We start from the raw sequence: 19,807 nt of genomic DNA, 5'->3' as shown, positions 1-19,807 counted from the left end.
TTTGGCTTTGAAGGTTGTATTCCCCTCGTCCCCTTCCTTCATCCTTATTTGATGATGCTCATTTTTCAAATCGATCTTGGAGAAAATGCAGGCTCCACTGAGTTCATCAAGCATATTCTCCAAGTAATCCACACATATTCTCCAAGTCTCGTTCTTCTTTGGAACTAGTAAGACTAGAACAGTACATGGACTCAACTCTCTCGAATTTAGCTTTTATCTAATAATTCCTTGACTTTCCTTTGCATTTCCTTTGTCTCCTCTAGTTTTCTCCTATAAGTCAGTCGATATGGGATAGTAGCCCCGGGGATAAAATCAATCTGGTGCTCAGTTTCACGTATTAGTGGTAACCCATCTGAAATTTCTTATGGAAATATGTCTTCACATTCCTGCAAAAGAGATGAAATAGAAGAAGGTAAGCCTTCAGGGGGATTAGTAATAAGGAGACTTTCCTTTTACATAAGTACAAGAATAGCTTTCTTTATAGAAATATGTTTTCTTATTTCTCTTCTATTGGCATATATGCTTTGTTTCTTATTGTCCTCAACGTTGGTTTCTTCTTTGTACTTTTTATGTTCATCTTTGTGTAACTTAAGTACAGTTTGGCCTTGATTAACTTGGTTGGGACTCAAAGGAATCAAGGTGATATTTTTTCCTTCATGCTAAAGAGAAAATTGATTGGTGAATCCATCATGTGTAGCCCTTTTATCAAATTGACATGGACTCCCAAGTAGGAAATGACTTGCATTCATTGGAACCACATCACAAAGTACTTCATCTTGGTATTTTTCTATGGAGAATGTAACTAGTACTTGATTGGTCACTTTTATTTTTCCCACGTTGTTCAACCATTGTAACTTGTATTGATATGGAAGCTTAGTAGTCTTGAGGCCTGACTTTTCAACCATTAATGTGCTAACTACATTGGTACAACTTCCTCCGTCTATGATCACCAAACACACATTTCCTTCAACAAGACACTTGGTATGGAATGTGTTTTCTCTTTGTTCATCTTCTTGGGTATGAACGTTTAATGTCCTTTTGACAACTAGGACACTATAGCATGTAGAGGAAAAAGACATGTTAGTTAAAAATAAGAAAGAATGTGTAGAAGGACCTTACCAGAAACACACTTACAAAGCCTCTTGAGTTTACTCCAAAGAAACTTGAATGATACGCAGTCCACTTATGTTCACACTCTAGGACTTGATGGCTTTTACAAATCCTCTTCTAGTCTCACCACACTCAAGCCTTTTTTCACTCGAACTCCTCTATGCAAAGTTCTTGTGTAGACTCACTCAAAACTTTCTCAAGTATGATTCTTAATGTGCGTCAGCCGCAAAGGTTAGTATGGTAGGGAAAAATAAAATATAATGCAAAGGGTTTCTTATAAATAGAGAGAAAAGAAAGAAAGGGGTTACTTATAGCATGTCACTTGTAACCTCATTATCACCGCAATCAAGTCTTTAAAATTGCTTACTTAGCTTTATGGTTAAAGATGATGTTGATTGGGCCGTTGAACCCTTACTTTTGTTGTAGTACTTTCTTCTCTTTGAATTTCTTTGATTTCTTTTTCATTTGTACTCCTTTTATTGTTGGAGTTCCTTTGTTGCATTTTTCTTTCTCTTTTTCCTTTCTTTTCTTTTTGCACTTTTTTCACTTTGTTTTCTTTGCAGGGCTTCACTTTATTGATGTTATTGCACCTTTTTTTTCTTCCACCAAGGCTCTAAATACCTCTTGATGTAAATGCAATAAACCTTCTTGATTATGGATATAGAAAGAAAGCAAATGGCCTGTAAAATAAGTGAATGGCTTACAAATCATAGGGCTTGGGTGGTTGATGTAAGGAAGTATGGAGGACTGAAAATGACAAAGCGGAGGTTGATTTATGATGGGGTAGGCGTGGGGTATGGCTTATGAAAGAAAAGAAATATGGTGATGGAGTAATAGTAATGTATCTTAAAGAATGACTCAAATAAGAACTTATACTAAAGAGTATAGACCCAAAATTTATATGTTCTCTCCAAGGGGTGGTAGAATAGGACTTTGACACACTAGATATAATAATCTAGTAACCAAAAGTATCAATAGAAGTAAAGGGGGATGACGTCACAAGTAAGGATACTTGATAAGTTGATAAAGTCACAAAAGAACTACGTAAGGAGTAAAAACTCTCAAAAGAATTGTATTCCATAAATATCTAATCTCTTACAAAGCAAATGGCCTAAGTATTTATAATGATTGAAGGGGCATAGCCGAATGGTTACATGATTTTTCAGCCAGCCTTGTTTCTATTCCTAAAGTCATTATTTATTAAATACAAATAAATGAAATAGAGGTGTTAGTTCAGCTAGTATGTTAGGACATTATGCTTGGGTGAATAATACTTGTTGCTCTTCAAGTTGGCGTCATTTTGAGGGGTTCCAAGCCCTTAGTTGAATGGTGTGCATTCTTTGGCACCTAAATTAATGGTCTATGGGAAAGCCTTGTGTTGTCATGCGTAGGATATCTTCCTTGGTGTCATATGCTTGATATGCCCTTTCTTGATGTATCATATGTTCCACGCCTAAAGTAAGTTGTTATGCTCGGCCATAGTTGTAATACCCAAAATAATAGGTCAGTGATTAAATTAAAAGGAATTAAAATTTGGAGGAATAAATTAACTAATTGGTAAAGTATAAGAAATGACTTAAGTAAGACTAATTTGTAAGAGATAGTTTGTTGAAAGGGCATTTTGGTCTTTTAGGTGAAATGAATTTAAAACCCATTTAAATTAGGGATTTAAGAAAAAGAGGAAAGTGAAAAACTTACTTCACTTCTTCTTCTTCTTCTTCCCGTGGGTGAGAGTGTCCATTCAAAGCTTAAGGTAAGTTTCATTTAGCTCATGTTTTCGGTTGATTTTGGTTGGTTCTTGTAACCTTAAGTGTTATGTAAGCTTAAGGAAAGGTTATATGAGATTAAAACTATTAAATGGAGGAAATATTAGATATTTAAGAAAATGGGTTTTAAAATGATATGTTGTTATATGAGTGTTTATTGATGTTTATTGGTAGAATTGACTTGTCAAAGTAGTAAATAAGAGATTAGAAGCATTGGATGAGTTTAAAAACAAGTTAGAAATTTTGGTATGATTCTTAGAATCCAATGATCTTGGGGGGTACCAGATGTTTTAAGTATTAAAATGAAGGAATGTTAGTATAGATAGTTAAAGAAGAGTTTGATATTATTATATGGTGTAAATAAAACAAAATTTGACCCCATTTATGTAATAATCGGGTTGAAAACTGGAAAATCTTGGCAAAGGTATCGGTACTGATAGAACAGTATCGATACTATAGGCTAAAATGGGATGTATTAACTGAGTAGTATCGATACTGATTGATTCAATCAGTATCGATACCGACGAGGTAGTATCGATACCATGGTAAGGGTATCGATATCAGGCAACATCGAATCTAAAATTGGTATCGATGCCGGAAGGGGTATCGGTACCATAGTATAGAAGTATCGGTACCAGGGTAGTAGTATCCATACTATTGAGCTTGTAACGACCAATTAGATTGAAATTGTTATAAAAGGTCAATAATATATACTCTTGAATAACGTTTGAGTATAATTGTTAGGAAATATAATAACAATTGATATTGTACGTGTCGTTATTTGGATGCTTGAATAGATCAAAATCAAGCTCTTGAGTTAAGCAAAACTAAAGACAAAAGCAAAGTACCACAGTGATCAACTTTGCATTTTGCGTATAATAGCTAGACAATTCAGGTGAGTGCATTTAATTGTGTAACTATATGTTGTACCAATCATATATGTATGATTGTTTAATATGTATGTGGGGATTACCAAATAGGCACTATGTGTGCAAATCCACTGAATTCATCATGAGTTGATGAATAACCGCACTGGCACTATGTGTGCAAATCCACGAAATTCATCATGAGTTGATGAATAACCGTACATGCACTATGTGTGCAAAACCACATAATTCATCATGAGTTGATGAATAACTGTACATGCACTATATGTGCAAATCCACGAAATTCATCATGAGTTAATGAATAACCGTACAGGCACTATGTGTGCAAATTCACGGAATTTATCATAAGTTCATGAATAATAGTACAAACATTATGTGTGCAAATCCACGAAATTCATCATGAGTTGATGAATAACCGTACAGGCACTATGTGTGCAAATCCACGGAATTCATCATGAGTTGATGAACTACCGTATAGGCACTACGTGCGCATCTTAATAAATGAACATGAATAGGAAATTGGTAAATTACCATGTTAGCACTAAGAGTGCAAATGTATAAGGTTTATAATAAATTATAAAGAGTTAATTGATATTATAAATAATTATTAGAGTATAAACTAGTCCAAAATAAAAGATTAATGGCCTAACTGTGCAAATGGAAGAAAGGTGTCAATTATGCCAGTTAGATGAACGGTTAAATACCGTTGAGTAAAAGAATAATGTCCTAACTGTGCAATTGGCAGAAAGGTGTCAATTATGCTAGATGAACGATTAAACACTGTTGAGTAAAAGATGAAGGGTTAAACATTGTTGAGTAAAAGAATAATGGACTAGTTATGGATTGGACAGAAAAGTGTCAAATATGCAAGTTAAGTGAAAAGCTAAATAACTTTGGGTAAAAGAATAAAGGAATTATAATGTAATGTGATATGAATGGAATATAAGTGATATGAAGGGATGGTATATATATATATCGTACAACAATGTATAACTAGTATGAAGGGATGTTATAAAGGAAAATGTAAACAAAACATAATGGGCATGAAAGGATACCCAAATGAAAATACAAAATGGTGTATTAACAGTATTTAAGGTGTCGCCATAATGATTATAAAAGATACATGATCCATTAGTACCTTGGTGTAATTACATGTATAGTACTTTCACATTTAATGTACATAGGGCATATAAAGAATAAAGGCGGAAAATATATAGAATGATAAGTATGATGAACATACTGAGAATAATTTCCATGATGGTATGAAAGAATTATGGTTTAACTGAGATGGGCTTAACTGGTCCTTATGAATGATGAAATTAAATTCTTCATTCAGTATTCATAAGATATTATCGTATAATTGTAATATCCTTGCAGTATTATGTCTCACTAAGTAAATACTTAATGTGTGTTTATTTCACGCGTAGGTAAAGGCAAAGATTAGTTGTGTAAGGAGTATAACAGTAGCAACACCTTTCATCAATTAAAGGTTGACTCATCAGTAACATTATGACAATCTTATTCATTTTGGGAACTTAATTGGCATGTAATTAAACTATAGTAAATATTTTGTAATGTACTTAAGTGATAGTTTTAGTATGTTGCTTTTATAAATATCATATTTTGTAGTTGATCAAATTGAAACAATTTTTTACGGGTTTTCAAATGAAAAAAAGTTTTATAAAGTGACGTAACCTCTGTATTTCGTGTACTGAAAGGTATACGAGATATGGGTGTTACAATAATTCTCCTTAGGTTCTTAGGTGACTTAGGTAGGTGTTATGTAGGTAGCTAGGTGAGTTAGAGCTAGGTATACTTAAGCTATCTAGCTAGTGACACTCCAGCTACTCAACTACCATCTGAGCTACACTTCAATTGCCTTTAGTCCTTAGCTTGGCTACCAAGTCCTCAGCTAACATCTGAGCTACACTGCAATTGCCTTTAGTCCTTAGCTTGGCTACCAAGTCCTCAGCTACCTTCATCTCCTCGGCTCCTTTAGCTAGCCTTTCAACTCCATTAAGCTCCTTTGAGTTGAGTGAGCTATGCATTCACCTTTCAAGTTATCTTTTAGCTGCCACACTTGTCTTTAAGCTCCACCATGCTGCCATTTAATGCCTCACAATTGTGTCTACCTATGAGAATAAATAAAAAACCAATGAATAATGTGGAAGCTAGAAATGAATCAAATACATGTTGCCACTTATGCTAATCATGTATTTAAGCTAATATAAAATAGGTATGAATGCATGAGCTATCGTAATCTTAACATAAGCTATGCATGAACTATGAAATGTCATAAATATTGTGTTTAAGCTAGGAATGAAAGTAATTCATGTAATATGCATATTTAAACCTAAGTATAGTAATGTAAGGCTAAATATGCTACATTTCAAATTGTAATATGTTATATAATTTATCCTACATATGGGGTATCTTTTCAAAAGAATCAAAAACATTGAGACATTCGAGTGAAATGACTTCCCTTAATTGTTTAGCCCCTGAACGAGTAATAGGTCATTGTGGTAATGTCTCCGGGTCAAGTGTGGGCGTGCACATATCACTTTACAAAAAAAAAGTTTCATATTCTATTAATTTTTACATTAGTTAAATATCAAATAAATATAAAACATGATCAAATGATTAGGGTGCGCTAAATATCGAGTATTAAATTTGATCTCTTTTTTCTAAAAAAAAAAGTTTGATTTCTCTCATGATTCTTCTTCTTCAATTTATTTTTTCTAAATAGATGATAATACATAAGTGGAACAGTTAATGGTGATCTATAATACATTTTAAAATTTTTACTTTTAAAATGATTTTAAAATGATTATTCTTAAAAACTTAAATTCGAACACTATAAATTATAAAAATATATTATATTTTATTATTATATAATAAATATTTTAAAATAAATATTATCTTATAATCACATTAAATTAATAAAAAATTCGTTGAATCTAACATAATTAAGGGAATTATTCTAGGAGAAAACAAGTGGGATAATTAAACCGACCCAAGTACAGTATTTTGGTTGCGTGACTAATGGCGAAACTGAGTTGGGCCATAGCCAACACAAAATTCAAAGTTGAAACCCCAATGCGGCAATTTCCTTTGTTGCCTAATTTTATTTCTTTCGAAGGTTCAAGGCGCGTATGACCTCCTAAAAGTCCATTCATCCTTATAAAACGGACTTTCGCAAACAAAAACAAGCACCCAAGAAACTTTGAAAGTTCTTCGTTTCCAACATTTCTTTTATCTCTAGCTCCGCCTCGCTCGCTCCTCCTAAATTCTTTCGGGCCATGAAGTCGCAGCGTAGTCCCAGGAAGATCTCCCTTAAATGGATCCCATTTATCTGCATCTCCTTCTTTACTCTCGGAATCCTCTTCAGTAACAGGTCTCTCTTTCTTTGTATCTTTTTCAGTTCTTTCTTCGCAGTACTTTTAGTTAGATCTATTGATGAACTGGGCCCGTCGTTTTTTCCCCTTTAATTCTTGTGATGAGTTTATTTTTGGGTAAAGTACTCCATCGACTTTAGAAAGTTATCTTGTTGAATCCTCCTATTAAAAGTTTACAAAATGATTTTGCATAATTCATATATTCCAATTTTTTTTAATTATATAATTGCCTGATTTGAACATGCAACGTGCTGATTCAGATATTGTAAATCTGATCAAGAAGCATTTGAATTCAACCATTTTATAATTTTAGCAGTGTTGATGGATGGATCATTTGTGTATTTTACTCTTATTTTTTGATATATTTCTAACCATTGGATTTTGATTACAGGCTATGGGTCTCACCTGAATCCAACGGTCAACTTTTATCACAACGTCGACGGGAACAGGAGTTGCAGATTGTCTCCGATGATAGCGGTACAAAGAAAGTATGCTTTCGAAATCACTATCACAGTTAACTTCTGGATTTTTTTTTTTTGCTTTAAAGCAAAAATTATGTTTCTAACAGAGTTTTTACTATGTTTAAATAGACGCCTGCACAACATAATGATGTAATGGGTGAAGTTTTAAAAACCCATGAAGCAATTCAGTGAGTACAAACTTGGGTTCTCTTTATTTTAGTTAATTTTTTTTTTTAGCTAATTTCATTGTAATTTATGATCTTTCATGAGGCCTTACAGATCTCTAGACAAGTCAGTCGCAATGCTAGAGATGCAGTTAGCTGCTTCACGTAGTTCTCAGGAAATGGAGAATTTGGATGCCTCCAGAGTCGTCTCGACCTTGGCTCCTGATCAGCCGAGGAAGAAAGTGTTCATGGTCATTGGAATCAACACTGCTTTTAGTAGTAGGAGGCGGCGTGATTCTGTCCGGGAGACGTGGATGCCACAAGGTTTCTTAGTTTCCTCAGTTTTTTTTTTAATTTTAGGTTTCGATATTAGTTTTCTAGTATTTATCATCTCAAATTAATTCCTTTGTTTATGATTGAACAGGGGACAAGCTTATTCAGTTGGAGCGCGTGAAGGGGATTGTCATTCGCTTCATGATCGGTCATAGGTAAATAATTTTAAAGAAAGAGAAAACTTAAGATCGAATTGTTATTTTTAATTCATATGGATATTTCTTGTTACAAACCCTAGTAGACTGAAGTTGATATGGATCAACTGGCAATGTTAAGAAAATGACATTGTTACGATGCGGTCAATCTGGGATAAAAATACTTAAGTAAATATTTTAACTGACATAATTTGAATCTGCTTTGTTTGTTCCAGTGCAACATCCAGCAGCATTTTAGATCGAGCTATTGATTCAGAGGACGCTCAGCATAAGGACTTCCTTAGACTGGTTAGACAGCATTCCTGCAGTAGTTTTGGATATTCTTACGTATTTTGGCATTTCTTACCAATATCCAGTTTCAATCTTATAAAACAGGAGCACGTTGAAGGATATCATGAGTTATCCGCAAAAACAAAAACTTTCTTTTCTACCGCAGTTGCAAAATGGGATGCTGAATTCTATGTCAAGGTGGATGATGATGTCCATGTTAATCTTGGTTGGTTTGCCATCTCTTTTGCTTCTCTTTTGGTAATCTTAAACAATTTATCACATCATCATAATGGTGAAGAACAAATATTGGTTGTCTCGTATGTTGAATTTATCGTGCATATTTTCTCATAGGCATGCTAGCCACAACCCTTGGCCGTCATCGATCCAAGCCCAGAGTCTATATAGGGTGCATGAAATCTGGACCTGTTCTTTCTCAGAAGTAATTTCCCTGTCACCTATTTATCGTTCATAATTTAACTTTTCAATTTGCTTTGTTCCCTCCTGCAATATTTTTATATAACTTTTGTTTCATTTGTTTCTGTTCGTTAGGAATGTCAAGTACCATGAACCAGAGTACTGGAAATTCGGAGAAGAGGGGAACAAATATTTTCGACATGCAACTGGGCAGATATATGCAATTTCAAAGGATCTGGCAACCTACATATCCATAAACCAGTAAGAACTTTGTTTTTTTCCTTGAAGTAGCCTGTGTTTTGTTTATATATTACTTTGCCTAATGGAGGATTCCGATTTTGTTATCGCGGTCCTTCGTCTGTGGTTGGCAGTGCCTTACAGTCATCCCTTTGACTTAAGTTCTCTTATTCTGTTAAAATTTGGGGATCATTCAAGCCCTTAAAGTGTAGATCTAAATGGAAATCCCCAAGATCATTAAATTTCTTTGCAAATTTATATCCTTGGCCTTTATGGTTAACTCAGACTAGTGAATTTCATTTTCCATATGCTATTTTGACTTTGTAACTTTTCACCTTTGGTTTTCCAGTTTTTGTCCCTAATAATAATGTCTGAAAAAGGCATCACTAATATTCCAAGTGATCCTGGCTGATTGCAGGCCTATTTTGCATAAGTATGCTAATGAAGATGTGTCCCTCGGGTCATGGTTTATCGGACTCGAGGTTGAGCACATAGACGATAGGAATATGTGCTGTGGGACTCCACCGGGTAATGCTTTAATCTTGTATCGAACTTCCATGAAGACCAATAAATGGAAAACAGAGATCTCTAAATGCTTAGAACTCTTTGCTATTTTGTTCTTCCCTGTTTAACTCCTGGTTTGTTTCCTGTTCTGCAGATTGCGAATGGAAGGCACAAGCAGGTAATGTCTGTGTTGCATCCTTCGATTGGACCTGCAGCGGAATCTGCAAATCCGTGGATAAGATCAAAATCGTTCATGAAAGGTGTGGTGAAGGAGACGATGCGGTTTGGAATACATTACTCTGAATTAATTCGGCTAAATCGCATGTCTTGCGGCGAACGAGAATGAACAAGCCGATTTTAGCCAACGAAGTAGGAGGAAACATTGCATATGGTTTCAATACATGTCAGCAAACACATCTCCCTCAAATTGTTGCTTGAAATCTTCTAGGAAAAATGGAGAAAAAAAAATCAACATTTAGATGGGAGCTTTTTAATCAGAAAAGCTAATTATTCCCATTTTTTTAATTGTGCTCTGATTGTATTCTATGCTTGTAAAATAGTGTGTTAGTGATATATGGTGATCAATACTATTGTTAGTTATAAAGCACACAGTTGAGAACTTTAGATGAATTCATTTCATTTCCGAGTATGTTGTTAGCTGTATCAATATTTTTGTGTGATGGCATATCCATTTTTGTGGATGTTTGTTACATTTATAACAGTTATACAAGTTGTTTCATCTGTTTTTAATGGCATAATGATAAACTTTATATTCCTGCATAAATGATCATTTTTATCGTTATATATTATTTAAAGTATTTTATTTTTAATATTTTTATTTTTTTTATAAAAATAATTTTTGTTAGAAGAAAATTGTTAGTTGACTATAAATCAACGTATGATATTAATATGTTATTTTCACATTTATTTAATTATTGAGGTGACATGTATTAGGTTACATGTAACTCCAAGTGATAATGTAATAAGTATCGATATGTATTATGTCACCAAAGAGATAATATGATTTATGTCAAGTTATCAATTAAATATACGTAAAAGATATTATGTTAATAGTATTGCTTAGCTATTAGTTAATTAATGATTTTCTTTAATATAAATAACTAACAAATGATTTTCTTTAGTATAAAATATTTAGATCAAAAATTAAAATGTTAGAAGATTAAGGCATTTCAAAAAAAATTAAACTAACATTATACAAATATTTGAAAATAATTTTATCACTGTACTTTTTTTATTAAAGATAAATCAATTATTAGGATGTTTCACTTTCATTTTGTGACCCAATAGAAATTGAAAGTTTAGTCACTTTACCAAGTACTTTCTTAATTGGTTGGATAAATGTAATTAAAATTTTTGATATAATAAAGGTTTAAATTGAAAATTTGATAAAATTAATATTTTATTCGATTCAATAATTTTAAGTTTGTAAAAATAAGTTTTAATGTTCAAAATTTTCAAAAATAAAAATTAAAAGTTTTTATGAATTTTATAAAGTATTTAAATATTTTTTAAACATGAAACAAGGCTATTTTCAGCAATTTTGGGTCTGGGGGGTTTCGAACCCCTAAGGTAGTAACTCAAAATTACTTAAGGTTTCGAAACCCACTCTATAGGTTTTGAAACCCCTCTGCCCAATGGTCAATTTATTAAAGGCGGGTTTCAAAACCCCCTGTATGGTTTCGAAACATTTGTGCATGATTGCATTCAATATGCGAATATATTACTCCAAAGGGCTCCAAACTCCCTCCAACAAGCCCAAACGGCTAGAAATCAATGAAGGCATATAAAATGGGTCTTCAAACAGCCAATAAAAGACAAGAAAGCTATTCCAACAATCAAAGAGCATTCACAGCAAAATTTGTAATCCATTTTGTCTTTCTTATATAGAACACTATTCCATTCTTTGTAATTTTCATTCTAGTGTTCTTGGGTGTGTGAGAGCTTCAATTTGCAAAAATCTTACCTTGTGAGGATATTCAAAAGTTTGCTTCTTTGTAATTTCTTCTTAGGAAGGGTTGCACATTTGAGACTTCGGGGAATAAGTCCAAGTGTGTTGTAAGGTTACACCTTGTCCTAAAATGTTAGAACAAATTAGTGGATCAGTTGAAATCCTTAGTGTGAAAGCGAAGGTAGTGGATGTAAACTTCATTGAAGAAGTTGAACCACTCTAAAATTGCTTGTGTCATTTTTTCATTTTCTTGCAAAAAGTTTTCATCATTATTCTAATTGTCATTTCATCCCCTCTTGGACATTCCAGTTATTCAATTAACTCAAAAATTGGTAAGCTAAACTCATTGGAAGGTTTTACCACCTCTTAAGAAGATACTAGAAGAGTCAAGTCATCCATGGCCTCTACACTAAGTTTCGACGGTATCAATGATTCCCAACCTATCAACAAGCCTCCTTTCTTCAATGGAGCCAACTATGCTTATTGGAAGAATATGACGATGCTTTTCATCCAAGCTAGTGATTTAAGAGCTTGAAACATCATCTTGAGTTGACATTCTACTTCAACTAGACCGATGACAGAATGGAGTGAATAAGAGAGAAGATTGTTCCAACTCAATGCAAAGGCAATGCACATTCTATTTTGTGTACTTGGTCCCGATAAATATGGGAGAGTTTCATCATGTTTGAATGCCAAGGATATTTGGGACAAACTTGAAGTTACTCATGAAAGAACTAACAAGGAAAGAGAAACTAAGATTAGTCTTCTCAATCATAATTATGAAAACTTCAAGATAAGACCTGATGAGGATATTAAAAGCATGACCAATCAATTTTCGATTATTATAAATGGTCTTAAAGGCTTTGGAGAAGTCATTCCTAATGAGAAGCTTGTTAGGAAGATGATCTATAGTCTTCATAAGTCATGGCAATCCAAGAAGACCATTATTGTTTAAGCAAAGAATCTAAAGACTCTCAATCTAGATAAGCTCATTAGGCCTTTGCTCACACATGAGATGATGGTGAAGGAAGAAGAAGAACAAGAGGGAAAAAATGAGGAAAAAAAGGAAGTTGAGAAGAAGAAAAAGGTTGGTGTTGCTCTCAAGTCTACATAAGAAAAGAGTGACTCAAATGAAGATGATGAAGATGAAGAAATGACAATGTTTGCCAAAATATTCAAAAGACTCAAAGAAAAGTGGGCTTAAAAAATGAATCCAAGGAGAATGATCCTATTATTTGCTATGAGTCCAAAAAGCCCAGGTATGTCAACTTTGGATGCCCGCAATTGAATAAGAATATATCCTCCAAGAAAAAAACACAAGGCACATGTAGCTACATGGAGTGATGACGAGTCCTCCAATGATGAAGTGGAATAAGTGGCTAACTTCTGTCTCATGGCCATAAAGGATGATTCTAAGGTAACCTCTAATTCTTCTATTTCAAATGATTATTCCTTTGATGAATTACAAGAGGCTTATGATGAATTACCTTTAGAATTTGAGAACATGATTTCAAAGCATAAGAAAAATATTTCAAAATTGAAAAATGAAAATGTTCTCCTTTCTAAGACTAATATTGAACTTGAAATTCAAGTCAAAGATATGCAAGTAAAACTTGACGAATTTGAAAAGAAAAATCAAGACTTGCATAACTTACTTTCAAAGGTTCATGATGATCATCAAAAGAAGCTTGATGATTTTAAAGCTTCTTTTAACCATATTGGGACAAAAAGATTTGAAAAAGGTGAAAATTCAAAGTCCAATTATGTTAAAAATAACTTTAATTATTACAAGCATACAAGTCCCCAAATAACCTCATATAAAAAAATTATTAGAAGAATATGGGTCCCCAAAGGTCTCATTGCTACTAATGATAAGGATATCCTTGAAAAATAGATACCAAAGGGGACAAGATTATTGGGAACTAATGGCAATGGACCCAAAAGAATTTGGGTACGAAAAATGAAAATTTAATCTATGTTTGTAAGAGGAGCATTGGTATAAGGCACAAAAAAAAGTTAAAATTCATGGTACCTTGATAGTGGATGCTTAAGACACATGATTGATGATAAGAGCTAGTTCTTGAGCTTAAAGCTAAATGTATAGGAGTAATAACCTTTGGTAACAACTCAAAAGGTCACACTGAATGAATTGGTTCTATTAGTAACAAATCTTCCGTACTTATTGAAAATGTTTTGTATGTTAATGTGCATAATCTACTTAGTATTAGCCAACTTTGTGATAAGGGATGCAAAAATTATTGGTCATTTCATTTAATAATATTATGCTTGTTGGTCATAGGATATGAAATATCTACATGATGCATTTAGATAATATTAATATTTCAAATGTTTGTTTGGTTGGTAAGGATAAGCATGATTGTTGGTTATGGCATAGGAAACTTGAACATGCTAGCATGAGTGTTTTACAAAAACTTGTTTAAGGCAATCTAGTAAGAGGTTTGCCTAGGATAAAATTTGATCTTGATAAAATTTGTGATGCATGTGCTAAGGGAAAACACAAAAAATCTTCTTTTAAACCTATTAATGATGTATCATATAGTAAAGTATTACAATTGATTCATATATATCTTTTTAGGCCAATTAGAACTTCTAGCTTGGGTGGAAAACAATATGCATTTGTCTTGGAAGATGATTACTCTAGATACACATGGGTTCTTTTCTTAAGTACAAAAGTTGAAGCTTTTAAAAATTTCATCACTTTATCTAAAATAAACCAAAACAAAAAAGGATACTCAATTTCAAGTGTTAGGAGTGACCATGGAACTAAATTTGAAAATATCAATTTTGGTTAATTTTGTAATTCTAATTTTCAACCCCTAGAAACCCTAAAAAAATAGAGTTATTGAGAGGAAAATAGAACTTTAGAGGAAATGGCTAGGACCATGCTTTGTGAAAACAAATTTCCAAAGTATTTTTGTGCGGAAGCCACAAATACCGCTTGTTACATGATTAATAGAGTAATGATTGAGCCTATTTTAAAGACAACTCCATATGAACTTTTCAAAAATAAAAAGCTTGACATTAGTTATTTTCATCATTTTGGATGCAAGTGTTTTGTTTTAAATAATGAAAAAGATAATCTTGGCAATATTTATGCAAAAAGTGGTGAAGGAATTTTTCTTGGTTATTCTTCAAATTCTAAAGCTTATCAAGTCTTTAATAAAAGAACTCTAGTGGTAGAAGAGTCTATACATGTTGTTTTCGATGATAATCCCCTTCCGAGGAAGGATTCTTATGTTGATGATGATATAGGTATCCTAAACTCAAATGAAATTGGTGAATCATCATTGAAAGAAATAATGAATTAGGAAATTCAAGATGCCCTCAAGAATCTAACTCTAGAGGAAAGGGAGGTCTCATACCCAATGGAGTACAATAATGTTAAAGGTGGTGAAATTTTGGGTGATCCATCCAAAGGCAACCACTAGATCTTATCTTAAGAATATTTGTAACCATGTTGGATTTATATCATGCATAGAGCATAAGAATGTTAAAGAAGCACTAAATAATGAACATTTGATTATGGTTGTGCAAGAAGAGTTAAATTAATTTGAGAGAGTAAGATATGTACATCAGTTGAAAGGCCTAGTAATAAGTCTACTATAGATACTAAATAGGTTTATAGAAACAAACTAGACGAGAGTGGTAACACAGTGAAAAATAAAGATAGACTAGTTACTCAAGGTTACACTCAAGAAGAGGGAATTGATTTTGATGAAACACAAGCTCCTGTAGCTAGAATGGAAGCCATTAGATTATTATTTTCTTTTTCATGTTTTAATGATTTTAAGCTTTATCAAATGGATGTCAAAAGTGCTTTTCTAAATGACTTTATTAATAAAGAAGTGTATGTTGAACAACCTCTCAATTTTGAAGATTCAAATTTTCCAAACCATGTTTTCAAACTTTCAAATGATTTATATGGTTTAAAACAAGCTTCGAGCTTGGTATGAAAGATTATCAATTTTTTTAATAAAAACGTTTTTTCTAAAGGGAAGATTGATACTACACTTTTCATTAAAACAAAACAGAATGTCATGTTAGTAGTACAAATTTAGGTTGATGATATTATATTTGGTGTTACTAATGATCTTCTTTGCCAAGAATTCCCTAAGTTGATGCAAGGTGAATTTGAGATGAGCATGATGGGGGAGCTCTCATTTTTTTGGGACTCCAAATCAAGAAAATAAAGGATGACATTTTCATCAATCAAACTAAGTACATAAGGGACATTCTCAAGAAGTTTAGCTTGGAGAATGTAAAACCTCAAGCGACTCCCATGAGCACTTCAACAAATCTTGACAAAGATGAGGAAGGTAAATGTGTAGATGTTAAATTATATAGGTCAATCATTGGTTCTTTACTTTATCTTACTGTAATTAGACCATATATCATGTTTATTGTTTGCTTAAGTGCTAGATATCAATCTTGTCCTAAGGAATCTCATTTACATGCCATTAAGAGAATCTTTAGATACCTTAGAGATACTCCTAGTTTAGGACTTTGGTATCCTAGAGACTCAAACTTTAGCTTGATGCCTTCTTAGATACAGATTTTGAAGGTTACAAATTGGATAGGAAAAAACCTTCGGTACATGTCAATTCCTAGGAAATATACTAATTTCATGGTTTTATAATAAACAAAATAGTGTTGCATTATCAACCAACGAGGAAGAATACATTTCGGTCGATAGTTGTTGTGCACAAGTTTTATGGATGAAACAACAACTTTTAGACTATGGAATTGATGTTGGTACTATTCCAATTAAGTTTGAAAATACTAGTTCAATTTGTCTCACTAAGAATCCCATCCATCACTCTAGAACTAAACACATTGAAATTAGGCATCATTTCATTAAGGATCATGTCCTTAAGGAATATGTAGTTCTAGAATATGTTGATACTTTGCAAAAAATAGCTGATACTTTTACCAAGCCTTTAGATAAAGAAATATTTTGGACACTTTGGAGAAAGTTAGGACTTTCTAGCATTCCTTAGGTCTTAGTCCAAAATTTTGAATTTTTATGTTTGTAATTGAGTTTTTGGCTTAAAATTGATTATCAAAATGTTTGAGTGATTTTATATGGCCATCCAATGCATAAATCAAGGGGGGATATGCCTGTCAATTCATGACCTTTGGATTATTTTTTGAACATTTCAAAAATTCATGAAGTATGTGAAAACCAAATTATTCATAAAATGTTTTGAAATTTTTAATTCGTGACATACATCCTTAACACTTTAGCATGATTCTAAATTCCTTGTTATATTCATGCATGATAGACTTTTTTTCCATATGAAATTCTTACTCAAGTTCAATTAATTTCAACCTTTTAGAGAAGAGATTTCAAAATCCCCTATATGTGGTTTTGACACTATTTGGGCAGAGTTCTTTTTGATCTAAAGGTTTCGAAACACCTTCCTAGTGGTTTCGATATAATTTAGGCAGAATGTAAAATCGGGGTGATGGTTTTGAAACCTCCATATAGGTTTCGAAATGCCTATTTAAAAATTCACAGGGTTTGTGTTTTAAAACCTAAAGTTTTTCTTCTTTCCTTTCATTCCCTCCACTCAAACAAATTATCCAAAACTTTCTCTCATCAAATTGTCCGACCTCCATCTCGCCGCCTTTGATTCATCACTCCAATCAATTATTTGGTGTCGTCTTTCTCTTCAGTTGTCTCCTTTGCCATTCTTGTTTCATCTTTTTATGTTTTCAAGGGTAAGTTCTTTTAAACCTAAACATTTGTCATAATTTTTCATTATCCTTCAAACTTTTTGTTAATTGTTTTTACTAAAGTGCCTTTAAACCCTATTGATCTTATTCTTTGCATCAAATTTTTAAGCTTTGTTAAGTAATTTTTGTAAAAGTGTTTTAATTAGGGTTGTGATTCTTTTAAAATTGTGGACAAATTGACTTTAATTATTGCAATTGGGTTGTTATTTAGAATCATATATACATGTTTTTGATGCAGGAGGTTTACCCATTAATTCATTTTTGAAAAAACCCCAAAACTCAACCTTTCCCACCAAGTTCTTGTAAAAAGTCCCAAACAAAATTCAAAACACTTGTTTTCTTATTTTCAATGTCACCAAAATGTCCTAGGTCTAGCCTTTCTTCGGGTTAAATATGTGAAATTGTTTATATCATACTTTATAAACACTACATCAATAGTTTTGAGACCGATGATTGACTTCTTAAAGTCGGGTAAACCAACTCTTTCCAGACACCCCACACTTTCAGGTATTGCATAGTACATAACATTTCCACAACTCATATATGGTACATTCTAATATCTTATGAGGCACTTGATTTAATATGTGATTCACAAACATAACGGCTTTCCCCCCACATGTTATCATATAACCAAAAACTTAATGACAAAGAGTTCATCATATCTTTTAAAGTTATTTTTCCCCTCTCAAGTACACTATTTTATTAAGGAAAATAGGGAGCAAAAGTATCATGAATTATGTCATTCTTCTCACACACGTCTTAAAGGAAATTAGACCCGTATTCACCACCTATATCAGACCTAAGCCATTTTATTCTCTTATCGAGCTGATTTTCAACTTCTGCTTTATAAATAAGAAAGTAGTTCTTAGCTTCATCTTTAGTTCTAAGAAGATATACCTTTTTATATATTGAAAAGTCATCTACAAAGGTAATATAGTAGTGTTTACCTCCCTTACTCTCCGAGTTTCTAAAGTCTACTATGTTAGTATGAATAAGTTCTACCAATTTAGTCTCTCTTAGAAACAATTTAAAAAGAAGGTCTAACATTCTTGACTTCTATACAAATTTCATAATTGTTAAAGTTATTCTCATATGCATTGGGAAGCATATTCATTTTAGTAAGTTTCTTAAGTGTGAACAAATGTTCACATGTCCTACTCTAGCATGCCACATATCAAAAGTCTCAATAATCTAATCAAAAGTGGTGCTTTTATTACTTTCATTGAATTGGGTTTCAATTACAAATAAACCAATATTCAAATATCCTTTTGCTACATAATCACCTTTATAGGAAATTATGAGTTTATCTGCTTCAAAAACTAGTTTAATACATACATTATTAACCCACCACTAATTAGATTTTTATGCAGGGTAGTTACATATAGAACATTATTCAAAGCTAAAGTTCTACCAAAAGTTAGTTTTAGTAAAATCTTCCCTTTTCACAACACTTCAGAGCTGATAGAGTTTCTCATATACACTTGTTCACATGTCTCCATATTATTGAATCTGGTGAACAGCTCCCGTTTGGTATTGAAATGTCTGAAAGAGTCGTTGTCTATAATCCACTCAACATTTTTCTCCACCAGATTGACTTTAGAAACCAAAACTACTATGCCTTTGCCAACATTCTCAAAAATATTAAACTATTATTTGCTCTCATTATGGTGGTCTAGCCATTGTTGGCACTAGTAGGCCTTGTGTTTGGCATGTCCACACACATAACAACTGAGGGGCTTTAGTTGAGCCATGTCCTTTAATGAATTCTTGAAGTTGATAACTTTCTAGGCTTTGACATTCTTCCTCTGATCACCTCGTCTCTCGGTCTTATTTAACATGAACCTTATAATAGACCCAAACTTAACCAAATTAGCCTTAAAAGACAAATTATTAGATGAATTCAACTAATCCTTAAGCGGTTGAATTCTTCTATCTTTATATGGCTCTCTAGCTCCTTAATTTTGAAAACCCTTTTCTTATGCTTCAAGGAGTTACGACAGTCAAACCAAGATTTTGACAGCTTCTCAATGAGTACATTTTCTTGCAGAACTTCGCACATCTTCATGCCTTCGACTAGTGTAACACCCCACATTTTGGGCTAGTAGTTTCAGGTTTACTCGAGAGGCATATAGATCTCGTAAATTTCATAAGTTAAGTCTTTAGGTTGAGTTGGGCTTAATTGGGTTGGGTTTGGGCCCAATTAGCCATAAGAATAGGACTTTTGAATAGTGTAAAGATGAGAAAGGACCAAAACTATAATTTTTCTATTTCGCAAAGATGAGGGCTTTTATCTCATTTTATCTTCTTCTTCCCTTCATATCTATTTATTCTTATTTTCTCTTTATTCCTTTCCAAGATCCACAACTCAAGGTAAGCTATTGGTCC

General features: G+C 32.8%; 1 protein-coding gene across 4 annotated transcripts; it reads left to right on the top strand.

The window, feature by feature from the left end:
- Positions 1–6,999: 6,999 nt before the first annotated feature.
- Positions 7,000–10,303, top strand: LOC120210937 (beta-1,3-galactosyltransferase 7-like). Of its 4 annotated transcripts, none has more exons than XM_039209577.1 (11): positions 7,003–7,157; positions 7,550–7,646; positions 7,749–7,807; positions 7,890–8,107; positions 8,208–8,271; positions 8,487–8,559; positions 8,647–8,767; positions 8,893–8,980; positions 9,091–9,216; positions 9,611–9,720; positions 9,851–10,303. In XM_039209577.1, exons 1-11 carry the CDS (start codon positions 7,063–7,065, stop codon positions 9,997–9,999), a joined length of 1,200 nt encoding a protein of 399 aa, XP_039065508.1. In that variant the 5' UTR covers positions 7,003–7,062; the 3' UTR covers positions 10,000–10,303. The 4 variants fall into 4 exon arrangements, with proteins under 4 accessions (XP_039065506.1, XP_039065508.1, XP_039065507.1 ...); XM_039209578.1 differs by having other exon boundaries at positions 7,006–7,157; positions 7,899–8,107; XM_039209575.1 differs by having other exon boundaries at positions 7,000–7,157; positions 8,487–8,767.
- The last annotated feature ends 9,504 nt before the right edge of the window (positions 10,304–19,807 follow it).

The sequence above is a fragment of the Hibiscus syriacus genome, unplaced genomic scaffold (genome assembly GCF_006381635.1).
Source record: "Hibiscus syriacus cultivar Baekdansim isolate YM2019G1 unplaced genomic scaffold, ASM638163v2 tig00109945_pilon, whole genome shotgun sequence".
NCBI lineage: Eukaryota > Viridiplantae > Streptophyta > Magnoliopsida > Malvales > Malvaceae > Hibiscus > Hibiscus syriacus.
Note: the sequence above shows the minus strand (reverse complement) of the source record. Positions and strands in the feature narration are given on the sequence as shown.

Bases quoted from the DNA above. Each gene is read 5' to 3' on its own strand.
- LOC120210937 (XM_039209575.1), top strand. From the start codon at position 7,063: ATGAAGTCGCAGCGTAGTCCCAGGAAGATCTCCCTTAAATGGATCCCA. The intron at 9,217-9,610 runs GTAAGAACTTTG...GGCTGATTGCAG, and splicing joins ACCTACATATCCATAAACCA to GCCTATTTTGCATAAGTATG. The intron at 9,721-9,850 runs GTAATGCTTTAA...CCTGTTCTGCAG, and splicing joins GTGCTGTGGGACTCCACCGG to ATTGCGAATGGAAGGCACAA.